This window comes from Trachurus japonicus, chromosome 7 (genome assembly GCF_045865225.1).
Source record: "Trachurus japonicus isolate A0001 chromosome 7, Traja_1.0".
Taxonomy (NCBI): Eukaryota; Metazoa; Chordata; class Actinopteri; order Carangiformes; family Carangidae; genus Trachurus; species Trachurus japonicus.
In genome coordinates, this window is record NC_140913.1 from 20,555,980 (window position 1) to 20,578,914 (window position 22,935).

General features: G+C 42.3%; 2 protein-coding genes across 3 annotated transcripts; one reads left to right on the forward strand and one right to left on the reverse strand.

Annotated features, from left to right (window-relative positions):
- Positions 1-7,654: 7,654 nt before the first annotated feature.
- mmp23bb (matrix metallopeptidase 23bb) lies at positions 7,655-14,970 on the forward strand. 2 transcript variants are annotated; one of them, XM_085783117.1, is made up of 8 exons: positions 7,655-8,118; positions 10,660-10,790; positions 11,770-11,909; positions 12,007-12,174; positions 13,076-13,240; positions 13,487-13,597; positions 13,824-13,950; positions 14,118-14,970. In XM_085783117.1, the coding sequence occupies exons 1-8, from the start codon at positions 8,068-8,070 to the stop codon at positions 14,308-14,310; spliced, it is 1,086 nt and encodes a 361-aa protein (XP_085639243.1). In that variant the 5' UTR covers positions 7,655-8,067; the 3' UTR covers positions 14,311-14,970. The 2 variants fall into 2 exon arrangements, with proteins under 2 accessions (XP_085639243.1, XP_085639244.1); XM_085783118.1 differs by having other exon boundaries at positions 7,656-8,122; positions 10,667-10,790.
- Positions 14,971-19,297: 4,327 nt separating this feature from the next.
- Positions 19,298-22,327, reverse strand: LOC146984658 (stress-associated endoplasmic reticulum protein 1-like). The gene is made up of 3 exons (XM_085782016.1): positions 22,241-22,327; positions 21,261-21,333; positions 19,298-19,815 (listed from the first exon to the last, which is right to left on the reverse strand). Exons 1-3 carry the CDS (start codon positions 22,322-22,324, stop codon positions 19,775-19,777), a joined length of 198 nt encoding a protein of 65 aa, XP_085638142.1. The 5' UTR covers positions 22,325-22,327; the 3' UTR covers positions 19,298-19,774.
- Positions 22,328-22,935: the final 608 nt, after the last annotated feature.

The window sequence follows — 22,935 nt, forward strand, 5'->3', positions numbered from 1 at the left end:
ATTTAAACTAATCAAACTACTTAAATGTAAACTGTTGTGTAGCTGAAACCCAGCACTGAAGGCCACTGTGGCCACTGTAATTGAGGCACGTCGACATGATCTCTTCTGTCTAGATTTGATGTTTGTTATTGCAACATCACACTTGTCTTTCACATTTTGTATCACAGTCAAAATTATTAAAATTTAATACAGATCTTGTATAATATTTTTGGCAAAAACAAATAATGTTAAAGGCCAAAAGCAACTTACTACTGTTAGAGTTATTCAATTTTACCCAAAAGGGAGAAGGAAGTTAAAACTTAAGGGGAAATTTGAATTTCAAAACCAAAAGAGTTGATACAACCAGAAAGGGTTTCTGCATATCAGTGGGGTGAAATTATGGAGCAGTCTTAACGGAGATCTGAAGCACTGCCCAGACATGAATGAGTTAGAAAAAACGAGGTATCATGGGGTGACGGACGGCCTCCAGGTGTATTCTCTTTTGTAATAACTTTTGGAAGAGGTGGAATTAGATCTTCCCACTACTTTTTGAATACATTAAAAATGTTAAACATGCTTTTTGTTATTATTATTATTATAAATATGGTTTAGCTGGTAAGAGTGGAAAGTGAGCTCTGGAAACATCCAATGAAAGTCTGTCAGACAAAGAAATTAATATATTACCTTCATATACATATTCATATATTACCTTCATATGCAAAATATGAACTGTCATTTAGAAGTTCAGTTTCAAGTCAATCAATAAGAGTATTGTTACAATACCGGATAGATTAGTGGTATTAACAGTGTTATCGATGGCATTATTAAAATCTCGAGTATGTGTAGTTTAAATGTGTCAGTGAATCTTAGTTTTATCTGTTAACCATTATAGTCTCAACTGAAAACACATTTACGATTGATGCAGGAGAGCAGCTGGTCTGAGACAGACTGAAACCTCAGACTCAGACCACAGATTTAATTTAATTTAGTTCAATCCAAATCACTTTATTTATCCCCAAGGGGCAATTTAAAAGAGCATGAAAGTAGCTTAACAAAAAACACATCAATCAACACACTCAGTGCAGTCGGTATTCAACCTACTGGACCTATTAGTCCGTCAGTGCATTCAACAGTTTGTTTAGGTCATTAGCTAGGCTACAATGCATTATACATCAAAAAACATTACAAATACAGTGAACAACAGTGTGTTGATGAAAAACAAAACCTTCTGAATACTTGAGCTAAAATGAATCTGGCCAAACAACTTTGACTTGTGTTGGAGTCATATCCACACTGATGCTGCTGTGTGTTTCCAGGCTGAGGCCACAGACCAACAGACTGACAGCTCAGACCGAGGGGCCTCTAACTTGTAGATAGAGAGCGCCGTCACTGTGTGAATGAACCACCTGACATGTTAGAAACATCAGCAGTGACCTGGACAATGTGTTGGTTACCATGACAGCCTGCTTCCTGTAAAAACAAGAGGAGGTGACTGAGGTGTGGGAACCTGCTGCTGACTGACCAATGTCCTCTGTGTGTTCACTGTGTACGAGTGTGTGACTTCAGAGTGTGGATGGACAGATGAATGGACAGAGGTGTAATTAAATCCTCGTCCTTCAGCCCTGGCTGAAAGTCTGTCTCTGCCACCGCCAGGAGCCCGACGCTGCAGCCACTGGGTTGGCTGGACGGCCGCCAGGAGGCCCCCAGGGACCCTGGGACTCCAGCCAGAGACACAGACAGATGACGTCTCCTGAAGCTGCTCAAGTTTATGCGTCAGTGTGTTCAAAACTTGTTGTTGTTGGGAGTCACAGCTTCAACTTACTAATTCCTTCATTTGTTGAGCTGTTGACGTCTTGAAATAGGCTATATATTACAAAAAAGGCATCTGAGAAACTTCCTGATGAAGTAGGCCACTCTTAATGTGTCTGTTATTTCCTGTTTATTTCCCATACATGCCCTGAAAACAATGAGCTATGATCTGGCCAGGAAGAGAAGAGCTCATGATAAACTGTGATCAGAGAATATTTGAGGGAAAGGATCAGCGATGGACAGAGCGTAAAGTCTGAGGTGGATCCTGAGATCTGACAGCAGTAGAGTTCAAAACCACACCAGGGTAGGTAGGAGTAGGAATTTGATTCGCAACGACTTCAGGATCATTTGCTCACTGTCGTTGCTGCTCTCCAGGATCCACCTCCCATAGATTAGATACTGTAGATAGATAGATAGATAGATAGATAGATAGATAGATAGATAGATAGATAGATAGATAGATAGATAGATAGATAGATAGATAGATAGATAGATAGATAGATAGATAGATAGATAGATAGATAGATAGATAGATAGATAGATAGATAGATCTTATGTTGGTATCTTTCCCCTGATCTGTAGTTCGATTCCCACGACCATCCACTGAAGACAATGTCTACTGCATCAACTCCAGTAACCTAAATGTAACTTTAACTCAGTAAATGGGCCTAGTGACTGTATGTGACTTTAGGTTGAAGTAAATATCCAACTAGCAGGGGGCGCTGGGTGGGGGGTGTATCTGTGGGGCAGTTGGTGTTTTTTACCTCCTGTGTCGCTCTCAGGTCGAGCTCCAGTCCCAGCTCCTCTTTCAGAACAGGATCATTGTTCCACCATGGTACAGAGACTAGATGATGTAACGTGTAGTCCAGGTTCTTGTCAGCCTCTCCTGACAGTGACAGGGTGATGGTGATGATGATGATGATGAGCCATTCGCTCTTCACAGATCCAGATCGTCCTGATCAGAGACTAACAGAGCCTCGTACGTTGTGCTGGTCTCAGGCGGCTCGACTCTGGTCTCTCTGTCGACGTATCGATCTGAAGCTTCGCTGCCAACAAACAGAGAGTCAGTGGTAGGTCAGAGTATTGTTGCAGTGCATGATGGGAGTCTGCCAGATGGCTCAGCTGCCAACATTCAGACCTGGTCCAGCTCACAATACGGCTTTAATGAGCAGCAGCTGCTTAACATGCAGCATCTGATGAGGCAGTTTGTCAGGCTGAAGGTGACCGAGCTGGACGAGGCAGCGGGTGTGTGGGCGGACAGATAAACAAGACGCACAACACACACACTCTAACACTACACACTCACCAACAGACGTGGGATACTGTGACGCAAAGCACACACAGTACACACTGTAACTCATACTGTAACACAATACACACAGGACACACTGTAACACAATACACACAATATAAACAATAAGACTGTGTGTGTGTGTGTGTGTGAGGCTGCAGTGATGATTCAAATGATTCATTTCTCATTAGCAACTTCCTCTTGGTGTTTTAATTTTAAAGCTGCGATAATGAGTTTTCATATGCGAAGGGAGTAGTAGCCTTCTCACATACTGTAGTACTGCATAAACCGTACATGTATACACTGTACTGATTGATTGATTGATTGATTGATTGATTGATTGATTGATTGATTGATTGATTGATTGATTGATTGATTGATTGATTGATTGATTGATTGAACAGGCTACAAACAACCAAACAGTCAAACCACAAACCATCAGATCATCAAACAAACAGATCACAAGCTTGATGACGAACACATCAAGGTGGTAGAGTCGCAGGTTCAATATCACTAGTGAGTTGTTGTCATGAAGACAGCCAGTGCACGACAACAACAATAAAGGCTTTGTAGGGCAGGAGAAGCTCACCTTCAGAGTGTGTGTGTACCATGTTGGCTTAGTCCTGCAGTGGCCATGGGTTCTTTTGCTTCTTCCAAATATAGGCAGAAAATGCCCCCAAAAACAACTTAAAGGGGGAGTTCAACATTTTGGCAAATTGGCCCATTGCCATAATCCCTAGTTTTAGGAGTAGGTTTGTTACCTTTAATTGTTGGTGTAAGCTGTGCAGGTCACAACTTGTCCACTGGTGTATTTGATGAGTTTGATGAGGGAAACCAAGAAATCCCATTAGCCTCCGTGGCGTAGCTCTGAGCAGCTTGCAGCTCTGCTCCGCCGTTCTAAAAATAGCTTGCATCAGCAATTAAAGGTAACGAACCTACTGCTAAAACCATATAGAGATTATGGCAATGGGTCAATTTGCCAAAAATGTTGAACTATCCCTTTAAAAACAAAAATAAAGGCTTGTTAAAACAATGTCAATGGTGTAGAGTTTAACATTGTAGTGATCAGTGTGGTGGTACTGATTTGACTGGTTTTGGGTGGTTTCCAGGCTGGACAAGAAGGTACAAGTGAGCTCATTTCTCTTTGTGATGGGGAGAGAAGCAGAATCAATTCATGACTTACTGAGTAGGAGGAGGAGGAAGAAGATATCCTGGAGTTTGACTGCCAACAGTCAGCAAAATGTTTGATGAGCAGTTTGTGCCAAAACATAATTTACAACTGGACTGGCTTTCAAAAGCATTAGCAGGACAATGTAGAAATCCTTGTGAGAAGCTTTTAGTCCAGTGTTTCGAGTGGCTTAGGATGACCACATTTAGGACCAATTATTCACTGGCAATCAGGATGATCTGAATAAACAACCGAACTACCCCTTATCCATGCAGAGTCGGGAAAAACTTACACCAGTCCCAGCTGAGGGCGGAGTGCACTGGGGACAGTTTGGCAACATACGTAGGCTAGAGACAAACAATGCACAGCACTGGGTAATTCAACCAAGTGGCCATGTCTTTGGATTGTGTGAAGAAGCCAGGGAACTGCAGGCACTGAACACCAGACGGTAAAAGAAGAAGAGGCCGACCCAAGAACACCTGGCGTAGGACAGTGGAGGGAGAGCTGAAGGCCCTCCATAAAGACACTGGCCCAAAACAGACAGGAGTGGAAATCCTTTGTTGCAAGTAAACAAGTAAGTAACAGTAGAACCACTGCTCATCATGCCACCCATTAAATTCATGTGCAATTCAAAGACTCACATTTACACCTGTCCACCTGCAACATAGTGATTCAAAGGTTTGTAGCTAACCAACTTAAATATTATGCCTTTGTAATTGTACAGCACTTTGGTCGACTGAGGTTGTTTTTAATGTGCTTTATAAATAAATTGTGACTTGACTTGACTTGACCTATAAATTATAGCCTATGTGAAATGATAAAGTACGGCAACTGATAATGAAATTATACAATTAACTCCTTGGAGTAATTATATTAATCAATAGAATACACTCAACTAATATTTGCACCACTAAATATACGTATGATACAAAAAGCATTAGCTTACAATAATTCAAATGTGGACAATTGTCAATGTTACCCTGTGTTAATAATGTACTGTATTGGACAGTGCTAGTGCAACGGCAGTGTATAAATGGAATTTGGACATTACCTGCGTTTTTTTGTGCACATTTAATCACTGGACCTTGTTTTTGCACCAGAAAACAGAAAAGCCTTTACTGAGATGGCCTTACACCACCTGACACCATCAACATGTTGCTGTGGAAGATACCGACCAAAAGAGGGCACCAAAGTCCAACGAAAAGGCTCCTGAGGCTTAACTGGTTTAGTGGAACCAGAAGAGGTAAATTATCTTAGCTTTTAAACTTGATGAACACAATGGAAAACTATAAACTGGGGTTGTTTTATGTGAAGGAAATGGACAAGATGCATTGTCATTACTTTGGCTAAGTGTTCAGCGTTTGAGGACCTCAAGGCAGAAGTAACAGCTTTATTAGATGAAGATAAAAGACAAGCAGATCAGCATAACTGGTTTGAACCAAGAACAGCACACATAAGAGACTTTGTGGACAATACTAAGACTAATACTAGATGATATTACAACAATACAGCCATGGATTAACAGTAAATCAGACTCATCTGCTACTCATAGCTCAGTTGCTTCATCTGAAACCTAATTCAATTAAATGTTTGTATGGTATCAAATCAAAGTATACGCTACACACGGAAATGGAAGAAGATAACATTGGGACGGAAAAGGCTGAAGAAAACATCACTGAGAGCGCTGCAATTTGCAGTGCATATTGCTCGGAAATCATGGCAGATCATAAATAATCGGCCATATACAGGCAGGATAGGTAATAACTGTACTGGCTGTATGAATCAGCCAGTGGTAAATTGCAGAATATCACTGCTAATCACCTCAGTGATGCAATAAGAGCTGCTCATGAAGCGGCACAACTGAGATTTCCCAGAATGAAGCTGATGAGAAACAGAGGCCACTCTTCATCAATAATTGACCAATCAAACAAACATTAAATGACACAAATGACTTGCAGTCCTTGACATATAACTATTTGTTGCTACAGAAATGACTTGGAGAATTCAACTTGGAGTAATATAAAGATGAGTAATACGCACTACAATGATAGAAACAAGTTCAGTAGATGGCAGATTTGTTGTGGACCAGATGGATCACAGGATATTTTCCACTTCTTCAGGATAGATAAAACCACAGACGAGCTTCTTACCAGGAGATATCCCATTGATAGTGGACGAATCTGCCCCCTGCAACTCATGCATCATGGACCAAATTAAAAAGACATAAGCAGACTTAAGTGAGATGAGTTAGTGTGCAGACCAAAACCGAAGATTCAACAAACTGTATCTGCTGAATAAGACTTCAAGAAATGAGGAGGAAGAATACTTTTGTTTGTAGTGTAAACACTATTATAGATACATTTTGAATATTTTGTGGCTGTATGAATGTATAAATATTATTTGGTAAGTGTCTGCATGCTCCCTTTAGTCATGTTGTTAGAACACAAAATAGACCGCCAGACGACAAACCATCAAATCACATAGATAGACCATCAAACCATTAGATCATCAAACAATCAGACCATAGACCGACAACTGAACCATCTGTCACCACCACAGCATAAACCATCACAACATTGTGGTTACCAGACTACACACAACTAATAACGATACCTTATTTATTGATACAATAGGAACCAGAGTAGTTAAACACTTTTTGTTCATCGCAGAGGAAGCTGTGACTGACCCCTGGCTCTCCGGATTGGCCCTTCTTTCTATTTCATAATCATGGATTACAAACATCTGGACTGAACAACAACTGTGAAAATCTTTTGAATGATAAATAGTAGCTCTTTTGTTTTCCAGGGGAAAGTGGAGGCTCCATGTGAGCTACAGTCACAGCAGAAACCAGGAGACCTCAGACTTTTCTTCCTCGTGTGGTCTTATTCACATTGACAGGAAGCTGATGGTACGAGGGTCTGCAGCAGTGGTGGCTGTTTGGACAGATGGTCTGAAGAAAGATAAGACAAATGGTGCACATCTGGACTGCTGCTGGTGGGAAAACACCTCAGGGTGGCCCTACCTGTGGCCCTGAACTTCAGGGGCCTCCGAGGTCCCCAGATGCAACAACAGGAATCAGGTCTGAGTTTGTTTGTGCGCTGCTCAGATTCAGACCAGCAGCTCCCACACTACAGAGTGAATGAAATTTTTTTTTTTTTTTTAAATTGACTTGATGATGTTTTGATTTTCGCTCTGGAGACAAAGAGTGGGGACATTCAGCACCAGAGTCACTGTCAGTAGATCTGCAGTAAAAGGGTTAAACTCCACATTTATCCTCAATGTGTAAATGGACACCACACACACGCACACACAAACACACACACACACACGCACGCACACACCTGACCCCGCCCCTCCGGACCAGCCCCACTGCTGCAGCGAGTGCACTGTCCGGGAAGTTCCCTCAGTTTAATCCAGAGTCGAGCAGGAGGCGCCGGGTTCAGGCAGGGACCGACCCCAGTTCCCGGGTGTCTCAGACAGAAGGACACGGGACTTAGAGGAGACCGGAGGACAGGAGCGGGGACTCGGAAGGGACTTATCAGACTGTTTTCTGGTTCGGATCTTTTTTTTTTTTTTCTCTCTCTCTCGCTCAGATCAGGAGGCGGTCTCTCTCAACGCGGTTCTCCTGGTTCAAAACGATCCTAGGGAAGCCTGACACCTCTGTCTTAAATGTTCTTTCCATGACGTCACGCAGCCTGATTGATTGATTGATTGATTGATTGATTGATTGATTGATTGATTGATTGATTGATTGATTGATTGATTGATTGATTGACAGACAGGTCATGTGTTGGACCGTGTAGAGTTCTCAGGTATCATCATGGACACGCGCCAGCTGTTGATGGTGATGATATTGATGATGATGATGAAGGTGAGTGAACCGATGGCTCTGATTGGTTGATTGACTTAGTAGGCTATTGATTCTTTTGTCAAGTTCTGAGTGTGGCAGTGACAACAGGATCCTCAGCAGTGACTGATCAGGCTGCAGCTTCTCCTCGCACTGTTTATCACTGATGATCGCGTTTAACCAATTTGCGAATACATACATAATAAATAAATGATAAACAAATGTCAATAAGAAAATGTGATCAGATTGAGAAAGTCTGAAGAAAAGAATTTGCAGCTGAAATATTTTGATTATTACTGTCAATCCATTCCTCTGCAGCTCCAATCAAACACTGAGTGGCCTCTGGCTGACCTTCTGAAACTAGCAGTTTTTTCATCATGATTATTTATTATTTATTTATTACTTACATGAACTCAGGTTTGGATTATTTGAGTTGTGTTAATTGGAAATTAGCTAAACAAACTGCAGACTGAGATGAAGAGATGAGACCGAACCAGCCGAGTCTGCTGGTCCTCCTGGTGATGACTGGACTCACTAGAACTGAACAGATGTTGCCGTCACACAGATGTGTATGATTGCACATGTGTACAGTCCCATAAAATGTTTAAGTGTTTAGCAGTTGACTGCTCAGATCAGACTTTCTCCTCCTCCCGATTAAAAGCCAAAGAGAGAACAGTCCGTAAATCCATCCTCTGACCATGGACTATCCAGACCTGTTAGATGAGCCAGACCATAAGATCCTGGACCAGTTCACACTGTGGAGGTCTATTGTGTCAGAGGAGACAAAAACAACATCACCAGTTACATTTGGCCTCAAACATCAAACTTACAGTATGTTATCTCTGAGCTAAACCCTGTGTTGTGCTTATTTAAATAATAGTGAACTGAATCTACTGTGATTCATCCATGTGTACAAGACTTTTCTGGGCCTTAATTGTTCCATCGAGACAAATAAAGGAAAAAATCTCGGCGTATCCAGGCAAGGACAGTTTCATCAAATGTCTTTTTGTACTCGCATCACTTTTTTTCCTGTCCATGTTTGGAAACTAGAGTCAACCCTGGCACCCCTCTCCTCCCACCCCTCTGTTCATGTGATTATAAGCTAGCATAACAAAAATAGTTAATGTGCCAACGCTGCAGCTGTTACCAACGCAGCAGAGGGGTCATCAGGTCTAGATTAGATCCGACACCCAAATACAAAAGTCTTGCCTGATACATTTTCATTCAGTGTATGAATGAAAAACTAGTTGTACTTGTTAGAAGTGATCTAAGATAGATTGATGTAGTTTTTTATGTAGAGTTTCTAAATTGTGTATTATCCTATTCATATTGACTATTAATCAATTATACAATAGACTCAGCCACAAGTTAAAGTGAATGGATGGAATATGAGCATGATCAATCTGCTGAGTATTGCCTTATTACTTACTTTGTGTATTGCATAATAAGCAAAGCCTAACAATGCATTTGATATAGGCTAGGCTACAGTTGGCAATACAGTATACAATCAATGAAAGTAGCCTACTTTGCACAGTACAGACAACACTGAACTGACTTTACTTGAGGAAGGTTTGCTTTGCTGCTGAGGAGAGGACTGCTCTTGTTTTCCCTTCTGTCTGTGACATGATCTTCTTTTCATTAGTCCACTCTTAGTTTTGTTATGTTTTAATCATGTTTAGTATATGTTTACATGGAACAAGAACCAGAGAAGTTCTTGTTTCTGCAGGCCTGTCTTGATTTCACCATCTCAGTCTCCATGAGAGGGTTCAGGAACCAGGATTGGGTGTTTACATGCCACAGTCTGAGAGTAAAAAAGAGTCTATCTATCCAGGTCCGAGGAACCTGGAATAGATGTTTCTTTTTCTCCAGTACAGCGCTTTCTTACAAACACCCAGACCTGTGGCAAACCCACACAATCTTTGAGTAATTTCTTCCTTTCTGTAAGTTGACCCAAAGGTGTTGCACTAGAAGACTTCAAAATGAAAATACCTTGATAAAAAATACTCTTTTAATCCATTTTTTATCCTGTCTGACCAGGGACTGAGTGGATTTTTCTTAAACAAACCCTGGATCTAGTCTGAGTAAAAGACTCATCACACAGTGGATATGACTGATATACAGCATGCAGCTCCTGGGTCAGGGGCTGTAGTGTGGAGCATAGAGTTGGATGTGGAGGAGATTCAGAGTATAGTTCACATGTGGGTGACAGATTTCTGAGAGCGAGGCAATCAAAGGGAAACATGAAAGAGAGCAAGAGAGAGGGAGAGAGAGAGAGAGAGAGAAAGAAGTGTTTAACGTATGGTATCAGTCTACTGCCACACATACACTCTCTGGTCACATGACAGTCCACAAGAAGTTCAGTTCCCCCCGCCCCTCCCCTCCCAGATGTTGCCTGCCTCTCACTCTCCGTCTACACCTGTACAGACAGGTCTGGGTTTTCCCTGCTCAGTGCTGTCAGAGTTTGGTCACAGCAGCCTCTGATGGACATCAGAAGAAGTGCAGCCCAGGGGAGGCAGCTGATTGGTCATCACTGGTGACCTGTGTTGTGTTGTGTTGTGTTTCTAGACATCAGGCAGCAGCAGCAGCAGAGTGACGGACACTCACGCTGACCACATGGTCCACAGAGCAGCCAGAACCAAACGCTATGCCATCAACCCTTTGGGACAGAAGTGGACTCACCACAACATTACATACAGGTAAAGGAGAGGTTTGCTGGTTAACCTGCATGTAAACACAGCTCAGCACTATGATCATTGTATTTCATATATATAATGATTCAGAATAACTAATTGACGTATGGATATACTGCTCAACAAATGTAAGATTAAAGCAGAAGTAAGCGGAATGTTTGTGTTAATATAAGTCTTATATCTTCCGACAGCAATCACTTATATAGAGTGTTTGGTCTGAAACACGGGTCTGTCAGTCACTCTGCTCTGCTGTAAGCCGAGGAGAAAACTTTCCTTGTATCCTACAACCTTTATCCAATGAGGAGAGAGAACGGCATAAAGGGGCGGTCCTCTCCATGTGTGCAGCCAAGGGATGCGCCTGAATGTGGTGACGTAGGGACGAGGGCGGGGACTGCTAACTCCGTCAGCTGACAAGAAGTTAGCCAAAACGACTGGATCGCTTACTTCTGCTTTAAAAAAAATATTGTTAAATGAAGTAGTACCTTAGACCAGTGTTTCTCAACCTTGGAGTCGGCACCCCACGTGGGGTCGCCTGGAATTCAGATGGGGTTGCCTAAAATGTCTAGTAATTGATTTAAAAAAAAATTACTAATAAAATTTTTTTTTAAACTAATTATTATTCTTTTTAAATTATGATTAAAAACACCACACTCAATCTTAAACAACTGTACTCTATACTTTCTCGAATATAAATCAAGTTCAAATACAATGCAGCATACAAAAATATCTGAGCTGGTGCATCTTGATTGATGGCCGCGATTGATGACTGCACATGATGGCGGGGTCGCCGGAAATTTGTGATGTCAAAATGGGGTTACGAGCCAAAAAAGGTTGGGAACCACTGCCTTAGACGACTTACAGTATTGTAAACTTACAGTAGCTAAATGAACTCAAGCACTAAGTAAAAAAAACTGCAGCTCCCATGAAGCTCAGGTGTTCAAGCGCCACCAGTCAGACATACCCTCTGCCTTTCTCTTTCTTTCAGGATCATCAAGTTCCCCAACACTTTGAATGTGGAGGACACCAGGAAGGCTATCAGCATTGCCTTCACCAAGTGGAGTGACGTGTCTCCACTAAGCTTCACAGAGGTTACAGATGGCAACGCCACTACGGACATCACAATCGGTACAAGCAAGAGATTGGAGGAATGCGGGGAGGGGGCATCCAGAGTCTCTATATCTATATTGATTTATAAACCTGACTCTCTGTTTGTGTATGTTAGGTTTCTACACCTTTAACCACACCGACTGCTGGTGGTCTCCTCTCCACCCGTGTTTCGATGGTCTGAACGGCGAGCTGGCTCATGCTTTTCTGCCGCCGCGGGGGGAAATCCACTTTGACAACCATGAGTTCTGGATCCTCGGGAAGTCGAGGTTCAGCTGGAAACAAGGTGATTGATGAGTGGTGCTAGAGAAGATGCAGGACTACAGACAGGGGTAGTAAAACGAACCGAAGCTGTACTCCAGGGGAGAATCATGTTGGGGATACAGATTTAATGTTAGTGTAGCAATCGGAGAGTGAGACATTCACTGACATATAAAACATCATCATCAGCGTATAACTGACTCACAGCAAAACACCGTTACTTTTCCTTGTCTAAAACTCCTCTTCTAAGTGCCAGCGTTAAATAAAAAGTAATCTGGTTTAATAAGGAGGCACCTTCGCTTGAATCATTTTGATACATAGTAAGATTAATAATTTATGACCATGGAGTCAAGAATCTAAGTTTGGACTTTCAATGTCAGAATTAATCATAACGACTTTTTATAGCAGAACTGTTTATTTTTTCCATCTGTGGACACCAAAGTCAAATTTCTTGACCTAGGGTTCCTGGTGTTTACAGCATTTGAGGTTCTACGGTGGCAAAAAAACAAAACAAAAAAACTCAGTGAGCCTTTAATCAATACATTTAAAGTCTAAATCTGATCAGATCTTGATCTAATTCATTACAATGAACAAGCGCAATCAGCTTTAACTAATAGCACGCACATCTTGGCGTTGTGAACAGACGCTATCAGGAGTCAGCAGTTAACAGATGTGGAGACAGTTAATCCAGATTGGAGGTTTGATCATGTCAACTAGGCTTCACATCATCAGTCCTCAGTCAGACTGGCTGTCTATGAACGAGATGATTCAGTTCTGTGGCTACTCTGTTTAGGAGTGAACATCGAGGTGAGATGACTCCAACACCTCAACACAACACAAGATCTGTTGTTGGGTGGAGAGGAGGATGACTATGGTCTGTTGGTCTCTGTCGCCATGTAGACCGACTTCTTCCTCTGGTTCTGCAGGTGTGTGGCTGAACGACTTAGTCCAGGTGGCTGCTCATGAGATCGGTCACGCTCTCGGCTTGTGGCACTCCAGGGACCCTAAGGCCCTGATGCATCCCAACGCCACCTACACAGGACAGAGGAACATCGCTCAGGACGATGTCTGGGGCATCCAGAGACTCTATGGTAACGCTCAGCATGTGGAGTCCACACACAACAGTGGATTAGTTGACTATGATCTATGATATGATAGAGGATGTTTCCACCTGACAAGTTCTCTCATCTGCTGAGGAATCAGATGGGTGTTTTCAGCTCATCTATCTACAACTAATCTATCCTTCACCACACCTTGACCACATCTTGTTCAGAACCTCCACTACACCTTCATTAGACCTTCACCTGTTAATCTGTTGTTCACCTGTTTGTCAACAGGTTGTCTGGATAAGAAGAGAGTCTGTGAGCCCTGGGCTCGACTGGGCTTCTGTGAACGGAGGAAGACTTTCATGAAGAAGAACTGTCCTTATCGCTGTGACCTATGCTATGGTGAGTCTGGACCATAACTCTGACCTCTGGTTTCTTTGGGAGTCTCCTTTAAGGAGTCGCACTCCAACTGTGGGGCTGGTGTGAGGGTATCGTTGGTCTCTGTGCTGCTGCTGCTGCTGCTGCTGCAGCTGCTGGACAGACAGAGACCGATCCTCTCTGTTGAATTGTCCCCGGTATGAAAATCATTTCCTGTCTGTATCTGTGTCTTGTGTTTCTTGCCACACAGAGCCTCTGGAAGCAGTGGCCACTCCAACGCCACCTCCAGCCAATATCAAGATCAAGATGGTTCCCAGGGGGAAGGTGGTGGGTTTCCGCTGTGGAACAAAAAACCCCCGCTCGCCGCCCAAAGTCAGGTCAGCTGATCAATAATCAAGACTGAAGTCATGAGTCAGTGAAATACAATGACTCTAGCTGAGTCAGAGACTGGAAGGATAGATAGATAGATAGATAGATAGATAGATAGATAGATAGATAGATAGATAGATAGATAGATAATGTTCTTCCCTGCTGTTTTTTGCAGCTGGTATAAAGATGGTGAGCAGATCCTGACTTCCATCCCTGGCTACATCGTCATGAAGGACAGAGACCTTCGCATCGTCGCCAACGAGTTCAACGAGGGCGTTTACACCTGCCGCGTCCATCGGCGAGGGGACATTGTTTCTGCCAACTCCTGGGCTGTGCGACTGAAACCAGAGCAGCCGTTCAACAGCTGAGGACATCGAAAGACATGGAGTTAAGGAGGACGAATCAACTAATAATGTGCAAGTGTGTTTTGTATTTGTAGGACGACGCAACTCGTCAACAACACTCAGTACGACTGCACCTGTGGCCAGAGTCTCAATGGATGCGGTTTTTGTGTTTGGACCTTTTTTTCCAGGTGTTTTAAATGCAGGTAAACTTGAAGGTGGACATGATTGAACTTCCACAAGTCATCACTGTAAAAACAGACTGAACGCCTTCATCGCAGATCTCTGGGGACAGATGACGAATTCATGGCAGCTCCCTGGTCCTAGCATCATCATGTTCATCAAACCAAGAACATATGAAATTTACCCAAAGTCTAAACTCTTCCATAGTTCACCCATAACTAATCTGTCCGTAATCCTCATGATGATGATGTCATGTTCTTATAATCATTTTGACAGGATATTGTGCACCAAAATTGCTGTAAAACCATCCACCTTATGGCATGTCTCGATAACCTGTAAGGTCTCAGTAGACTGTCTGCATAATCCTGCTGGGTTTGATCTGTTGCTTTTATCAGGTACATGCACAGATCGACCTCAGGTGATGCTCAACCAGGCCTCTGACTAGATAAGTGCCCTTTTACATTTTTTTCTATTTCTGTTTTCTATTTTAGTTTTTAAATTTGACCCATGCATCAGTTCTCACCCAAAAGTGTGTCGAATATCTGACGTCTTTGGTGACAACAGAGTATGTCCTAAACATTATATGTCACTATTATACTGAATTAAAAATACTCTTAAAAACATCTTGATACAGACTGCACATCTGGCAATACCCCCCAGGGGTATACACACCTGTGTGACCTGGCGTAAAATACCATAGTTGATGAAAAGGGTGAATGATCTGTCAATACCTGAGAACTTCCTGACAACATTTTTAAGTCTAAAAGCTTAAAATAACTCAAATTAAGCATTGCTGAAAAACAAACAAACAAAAAACAATATGCATAACTTCATGGTTCTCTCTATTTCGTTGGCTAATTTGCTAAACAGGAAGTCATTTTATGGAAACATTTGCTATAATGACAGAGATGTATTTAAGCACCAGGCATTGCATTGGCAGTGACGCCATTCAGACAGGACCATGTGGGACGGCCTGTGTTATAGTATAAGATTAAAAAATAATATAAAGTCATTGATGGTCATCATGGGGAGCTACAAAAATTCAGAGCTCCTACAATTTCAGATTTAGTCGAATTTAATAAAATCGTACTGTAAGTCCACGAGTAATTTTAACCCAAACTGGTCTTAATCAGACATAAAGCTACTTAAAGAGGAACTATGCAAGTCTGGTCGCTTTTCCGCTGTTTTGCTAACCCTCTTCCTGGCCATGTGCATTCGTTTTTAACAAAGCCGGCAAAAAATCCTTGGATAACGTTACAACACATACGATGTTACGACATGTATCTGTGTAGTCTTAACTGTCATAAACAAAAGATTATGGGTTACGGAGCGCGTTTGTGTCACGGTGCCGCTGAGACGAGAGCTGGGACACCGGGGCGGCGGCCAAGTACTACACTGATGTTGCAAGGTTGGTTTTCAGCCATGAGACATGAGGGTGCCCTTTTTATTGGTTTTTAAGGACCTGCCCCCCAGTTGTCTGTGTGTGGCCCTGGGCATCATATTCATGTGGTGTTGATGGGATGTCATGTCGTCATAAACCTGTAGGAGATCATGTGGTGGAAAAGCCAAACACAATGTTCATGAAACAATTCATGTTTACGTTGCCTGTCTGTAGAAAGCCATGTCCCTGTAATCCTGAAGAATGACTTTCCCACGGTGCGATGTCATCGGCCAGTTTAGTCCCTGCAGCCTAATTATGTTGACATGTTGATGATCTCATAAAAAATCTTTTCAGGAAATCCTCATAAACCTCTGATGGGATCTCGTGCCCTCTGTAGAACCTCAGGTACCTGTAGCATTTAAGACGTGATGTCATGTAAATCTCAATAATCTCGGTTAAACTTCATTTGTGTGGTGTTTGATGTGGATCAGTACAGTCATGATATAGTCTGTAGAACCCATGTATATATCAAAGTGCTGCTAAATTACAGCGCAATAGTTAGTTGTGTAGCTTCGCTTTGCGTTCGCCTCGTGGCACTAACAATGTGATCCTGCCAGTGACCACTGTCCTTTAACGATGCTGATTCCCAGTGACTCTCCCAATCAAACTGAGAGTTTTGGCCACTGAATGAGCAAAGCTGTGAGCTGTTCGTCACGTAATATTCATGTAGTGACCACAGTTGGTATACTGCAGGTCAGACTGAACATAAAACCTCATAACACCATAACATCATTTACCTTTGACTGTTTGTGATGAAATATGAAACAGCAATAAGTGATGTGTTTGGGATCTGATGGCAGGTTGTATCTTGGACTCATTTAAATATAATTCATCTCTTTTTGAACATCTTTTTTTTAATGTTTATTATTAGCAAAGATGACAATAGAAACATTCAGGTGGCAACTTCTCATGTGTAGCCAAAGCTGAGCCAGTCACCTTGTTTCTAATGTTTCATCAGTGTTTATGTTCATACTGCTGTCACTATTCAGCTGGAGTGAGATGGTAATAAAACATTATGCAATAAAAATAACTTTTTCTTTCAATCAGATGTTGAGCAGTCTTTTCCCAGACCAGTAAATCAGAGATGATAAAGAACACATTGATGATTCAGCTCAATCGGTTCAGGCTGGACAATAACATGGTTTATTAACTGGAGCCACTGGAGACTTGAGACTGAGACCTGAAACTGCTGTAGTGAAACCAGCTGATGAGACGGGGACTTCATCCTAGCAGATGATGAACAGACCTAAACCAGCTGACACGAGACTGACTGATGATCGGATAGGATGATGAACAGTTTTCAGCTTCACATATTGACCCCCACATCGTCCAGACATGGACCTTGTTAATTATCATTTAAAAACAAATCAAACATTGAATGTTTTCAGTTAAAACTCTGCAGTCAATGACCGAATGAGTACAAGACAATCTGATATTTAATTACATTAATTAAGCTGATATGAAATCTGTCATTTCAGTCTGTTTCCCCTGACGCTCATTTTACTGTACAATAGATGTACAACAGAAATAATAATAATAATAATAATAATAATGATAACTGAGAAAATGAATAAAAACAGTAACATGTCTGTGAGATTCTTTGGTCACAATGCGACATCACAGCAGGAGTCAGACTGAGCTTCAGACATATTTGTAAAATCTTCCGGAGAAGACAGACGGGAACAAAGCCTCCACACAAAGACTTGTCTGGTTTTAACCCTCTCTGACCCAGTTTTGGTGTTTTCTGTCTGACTGCACCATGATGTGGGTCAAAGTGGCTTCGTCCACACTGATACAGTAAATCTGACTCATCTGGTCCACAATAGAAACATCTGACTGCATACATTTTCATAGGAACACAATGAGAATGAAGATATTTTAATATTAGAATGAAGTAAACATTAATCTCTCTCTCTCTCTGTGTGTATGTGTGTGCGTGCGTGCCATACTTTGGTACAGAACAGATAAATACTTGGCAGTCAGCAACATTTTAATGAACACCACTAATGACCTGTATTGTGAATACTATACACAAACGTTTCCAAATAAGTATTTTAATGAAACAAATTAGCATTTAGACTAAAACAGAAATTGAAGTCTAGTGAACTGAGGTGTCACAAAGACAAAAGATGATGTTGACAGTTTTTGTTCAGCATTTTTGTAGAAAAGAATGTTACATTATATAAATAGCCTATTATATGTATTCATTACATTCATAATTAATAGAGTTGAATATTGAGATGTTTAAAATTATGTCAGATTTCAGGAAGTTTAAATAAAATATGTTCATGTTATGACTATATGTCAGGGTTATGGATTTGTTGTTTTGACTGCAGCTCGTTATTAGCAAAAATTGTTTGCTTAAAATGAGTCTTAATTTCTCATAATTTTCTCTGAAGTCTGAGTCAGACCTGTTCTCCACCAACATCTGGACTGATGTGAAGCACTGTTTCATTGTGGGACAGACTCTCCTACATTGCTCTGCTCTGCCAGGATCTGTCTCTACTGGTCTCCACTCAGCGCCTGTCCAGCAGCGCCACCGTGTGGATAAATCATTGCACTGCAGCAGGTCGGTCACCGGCTTGCGCCACGTGACCCACCGTGTCTCCATTGTGTGGGACACGTCACAGTTTCGTTGTCTGTGCTTTGATTTACGTGAGGCAGCTTGTTAGTAGCATTATAATAATTTACATCCTAAGCAGCAGCAGCAGTAATAGTGGAAGCACTGAAGCCCATCACATAAACCCATTCATCACATTCTTCCATTGCATTATTAGATTATAAATATTTTTATTGAAAAACTTGTCAGTGACATAATGAAAAGCACAGAGGTGAGACGGCGGGTGGAGAGAGAGCACAGTGGCACAGAGGGACAGCAGGGCGGTGTTGGTCCAGATAAAAGCTTCATTTGGCTGTAACTCATTAACCTGAGCAGTAAACCATGTGACCCACGTGGCGGTAGACGTCGCTGGTGAACGAAGCTTTGAGCAAACAACTGGGCCAGAAACCCATGGTTTTCACAAAGCTCCATTTGACCATCACTACCTCTGGTGTACAGAGAGATGAGACGTCGTCGCGTTGAAACTTAAGTCGCTGCATTTCACCAGAAAAACCTGAGAACAATCAGAGGTGAAAACAAACGACAACGTCCAACCGCAGCGGCGTCTTCACCTCCGCTGTCAGGAGCACAGAGACACTGATGAACCACGGCCACGGCCAAGACGGTCGACTCTCTACAGCACTGAAACACTTTGTTCAGGTGAGGCTGCTGCACACAGTGCACACACACCTGTCAGCACCTCCGAGCCCTCTGGTGCACACTGAGGAGGAGGAGCAGGAGGAGGAGGAGGAGGTCAGATCAGCTGGAATGTGATGAGGACAGACGTCTGATACAACACAAACACGGATTAATTTATTTTGGTCTAGAGTAATCACTGGAACAGTTTTCAGGGTGGACTCTGACCCCTCCCCCCTTGAGTTGTGCTGATAAGGCGGGGGCGGGGTCAGAGCGCAGGTACACAGAGAAAGGCACATGTATGGCTTGTTTACAGGCAGGAGACTGTGAGAAGGTCACAGCAGAGACATTAGATCAACACAGATAACTGGGATAAACACTGGTCTTCAGGGGTCCGTGGGGGGCGGGAGGGGCCGCCTGGTCCGTGGGGGGCGGGGTCGGTGGGTGGGTGGGGGGGGTGGGCGAGGCCTGGTTTTCGGGGTTTGTTTGGTCGCATCTGTGCAGAGTTCAGGGAATGTTTTGATGGGGTGGGTTTCGGGGCAGGAACGCAACAGTCTGATGACAGCGGCACTTGCGGTTCCTTCGTCATGGTGACCGTCGTAAGCCCCGCCCCCCCTGCCGGTAACGTCGCTTTACATGCCCATCCTGATGCTCTGGATGATCTGGAAGATGGCTGCAGAGGAGAAGAGAGTCGGACACACAGGAGAGAGTCAGTCGCCATCCATTGATGAAGCTGAAGGCTCCAGATTTATTGATAATAAATGGATCCTATGTTGAACTGCGTAAATCACTGAGCTTTAGCGGAGAACATGAACGCAACACCTCCACCTCGTATGTAATAGGTGTGTAGCGCCATTTATTATTTTAAATACTATGATCCATTTAGAGGGGCAGGGTATAGTTTTTGTGCCATATTTATTGATGATCTATTTATTACTTTTGTGCACTTTATTCTTATTTTATCATGTACTGTATTGAGTGTATGTTGTGTTTTTATGTCAGTGTGTGAAGCCCACTGAAACAAATCCCAATCAACAATGTTGTTGACATGGCAATAAAGTATTGAAACTTGAAACTTCTTTGAGACGCCTTTGTGTTCAATAAATGTTTGATTTCCTTGTTTATCTTAATATCCGCATGCTACTGTAGCAATGATTCGCACTGAGCATTGTGAACTGATTTATTATCTGACGTTTATAAGCTGATGAGTCAGCGCCGAACGACGGACTTTGATGTTTGTCTGTTTGATCAGTGGCTGAACGCTCTGTGACAGAGTGAGGCCTCTGAGCATGCTCAGATAAAACCCACGTTATCTTCTAGCTGCTGCCAAAAGAAACACACCTGTTCCAGCAGGTGTTTTAAACTCACACCGACTCTCGGGGAGCACCGTGACCGTGACCTTGGCTGTGTTTTGTTTTCCACTCTGACTGACCCGATGGTCGGCGTGAACGCAGGGCGGAGTATAAAACGACCAATCAATCAAAACCTGGAGCGACAGTGAGCTCAGCTTCATGTCAACATGGAGGTGGTCTCAGGTGACCCCTCTGCCCCGGGTCATGTGACCTGCTCTGACAGTATTTATGACCAGCACGCTACAGTGATGATGTCACATTTTAATTTACTGTTAACAGCTTACAATTTTTGCTGATTAAAACTTACATGTTTATTGATCAGTGATTTGTGTATTATGTTCTTATATTCTTTTAAATGTATATTTATTACTAAACTCAAGGCAAAAAATGTATAAATATTCATTAAAAAAATTATACAAACTATAAATATGTATAACTAAGCAGCTAGTGCTACAATATTCCTGAGACGACGGGGTGTCTGTTCGATTTTTAGCGTTTATAATAATAATAATGATAATCAAAATCATCATCATAATAAAACCATTTGTAGTTGAACACCCTGAGATATTCTACCAGGAAACTCAATCATTTAACTGATAATTAAGTCAGTAACAATCTGAACATACTGTATGTGAGGTGAGTGTGTGTCCGTGTCAGACTTTATATGAATTTGTTGGTTCCTGAGAGAAGATTAAATGTCTGATTTTCAGTGTGTGAGTGTTAGAGAAAGAGAAGAAGAGAAGAAAAGAGGAAGAGGAAGACTCACCTGATCCACAGACAACGAAGATGAAGAGAGCGAGCAGCCAGGGACCCACACCTTTGTCCTCAGTGATGTTCCTCTGAAAACACACACACACACACAGACACAGAAGAGATGAACAACCACAGCTGGACATCAGTAACTAACTTCCTCTCAGTCCGTTCTCGTTCCACCGCCTCTGTTTGGTTTCACTCCGTCTGTGTGTGTGTCTACTGCGACTTCAACTGTTGTTTGTTTGTGTGTTTTAAGTGTCTCCATATGTGTCTTCATGTGTGAGGCCTGTTTGATGTAGATGAATCATGTGACGTATTCATGTTGATAACTGATCGGCTGATTGTGTCAGATGTTAACCTTTAATATATATATGCATAAGTCCTATGTGTGTGTGTTGGATGGTGGTGCCTCAGTGCTGCCTGAGCTGTAGTTGTGTTAAATACCTGACAGTGAGTGAAACTGAGAAACGCTTCACAGTGATTGATCTTGTGGTTTGACAGAAGCTGTTTTTACTCGGTGAACTGAATATTGAGTGAATCTGAGGAAAAGACAACTCAGCTGGTTGTCTCTCTCCAAGCGTTTCTTCAATCATCAATCATCAATCATGGACTAAAACTAATCAAGGCCATCAATCAGTTCAGTGGGTGATGATGACGAGTAGTTTGAGCTCTGTATTGATCCATATGGTAACTCAGCCTGACACATTCATTCATCCAGATACAAACCAGTTTAACAGCTAATTATAAGAATTACCGATGGTGACAACAGAAGATTTATAGAGCATCTAGGAAGAGTTGAAGACAACTTCCTAATTTCGCAAGTCTGAGTCTCGGTGTAAACGGTGCTGGCCAGAGACCGACTGGTTTTTCCAGATCGTCTACGTGGACCAGGACCACAGAGACTTCCAGCAGTAGTTGTAAGACATTAAGGTTGATGTTTTCTATTATTATCATCGTATTCTCGGTGGAGAAGACGGTCGCTGTTAAACTCACCGTTGACCTGATCACGTTCCCTCGCTGAGTGATGTTCTTGCTGTGTTTCTCGTTGGCCATGCGGATCCTCTGTTTGGCGACCATCTTGACTTCTTTTTCTCTGCCGCTTCGGTTGGTTTTTTAATTTTTTTTAATTCGGTTTTCGTTTGTAGGACTTTGTTTGAGTCGCTGGCCTTTCTTTCCTCCGGACGCGGACGGACTGGGAGATCCTCAGACTTGTCTACGTACTCAAAAACCTCCAGCCCTGCCCCTGGTCCCGCCCCTCGCTGCCCGCAGGTTCCGTACACTCCCACACAAAGCTACCGTCTATCAGGACACAACTTCCTGTCCGCTCTTTCAAATTAAAGGTCATCTCGAGTCGCTTTGACGCAGTTCACGCAATCACACATTACACATGCATTAGCTGTTTGAGGAACTACATTAAGAGGCGTGGGAACGACGTTTTGTCATCAAAGTTATTGAGAAAAAGCTAATGTTATCCTTAGTTTACCTTATAACGCTTACCAGTGATTTTACTTTGAAAGCGGAAGTTGTGTTGTCTTCAGTTACTTTACGTTAACTTGACGCAGCTTTAAATTTTACACGTTTTTAAAAATTGGCTTTTATTCTTTTTTTCGGAAACAATATGCGGTATGTGTGCTAATGTGTTGGAGAGCGGTATCGTTGATGTGTGGATGGTTTATTTTAATCTTAAA

Excerpts from the sequence above, each read along its gene's own strand:
- LOC146984658 (XM_085782016.1), bottom strand. The coding sequence starts at position 22,324 with ATGGTCGCCAAACAGAGGATCCGCATGGCCAACGAGAAACACAGCAAG. Across the intron at positions 21,334-22,240 it reads GGAACGTGATCAGGTCAACG|AGGAACATCACTGAGGACAA; the intron begins GTGAGTTTAACA and ends GTGTGTTTTCAG. Across the intron at positions 19,816-21,260 it reads CTTCGTTGTCTGTGGATCAG|CCATCTTCCAGATCATCCAG; the intron begins GTGAGTCTTCCT and ends TCTCCTCTGCAG.
- mmp23bb (XM_085783117.1), top strand. The coding sequence starts at position 8,068 with ATGGACACGCGCCAGCTGTTGATGGTGATGATATTGATGATGATGATG. Across the intron at positions 8,119-10,659 it reads TATTGATGATGATGATGAAG|ACATCAGGCAGCAGCAGCAG; the intron begins GTGAGTGAACCG and ends TTGTGTTTCTAG. Across the intron at positions 10,791-11,769 it reads CACCACAACATTACATACAG|GATCATCAAGTTCCCCAACA; the intron begins GTAAAGGAGAGG and ends TCTTTCTTTCAG.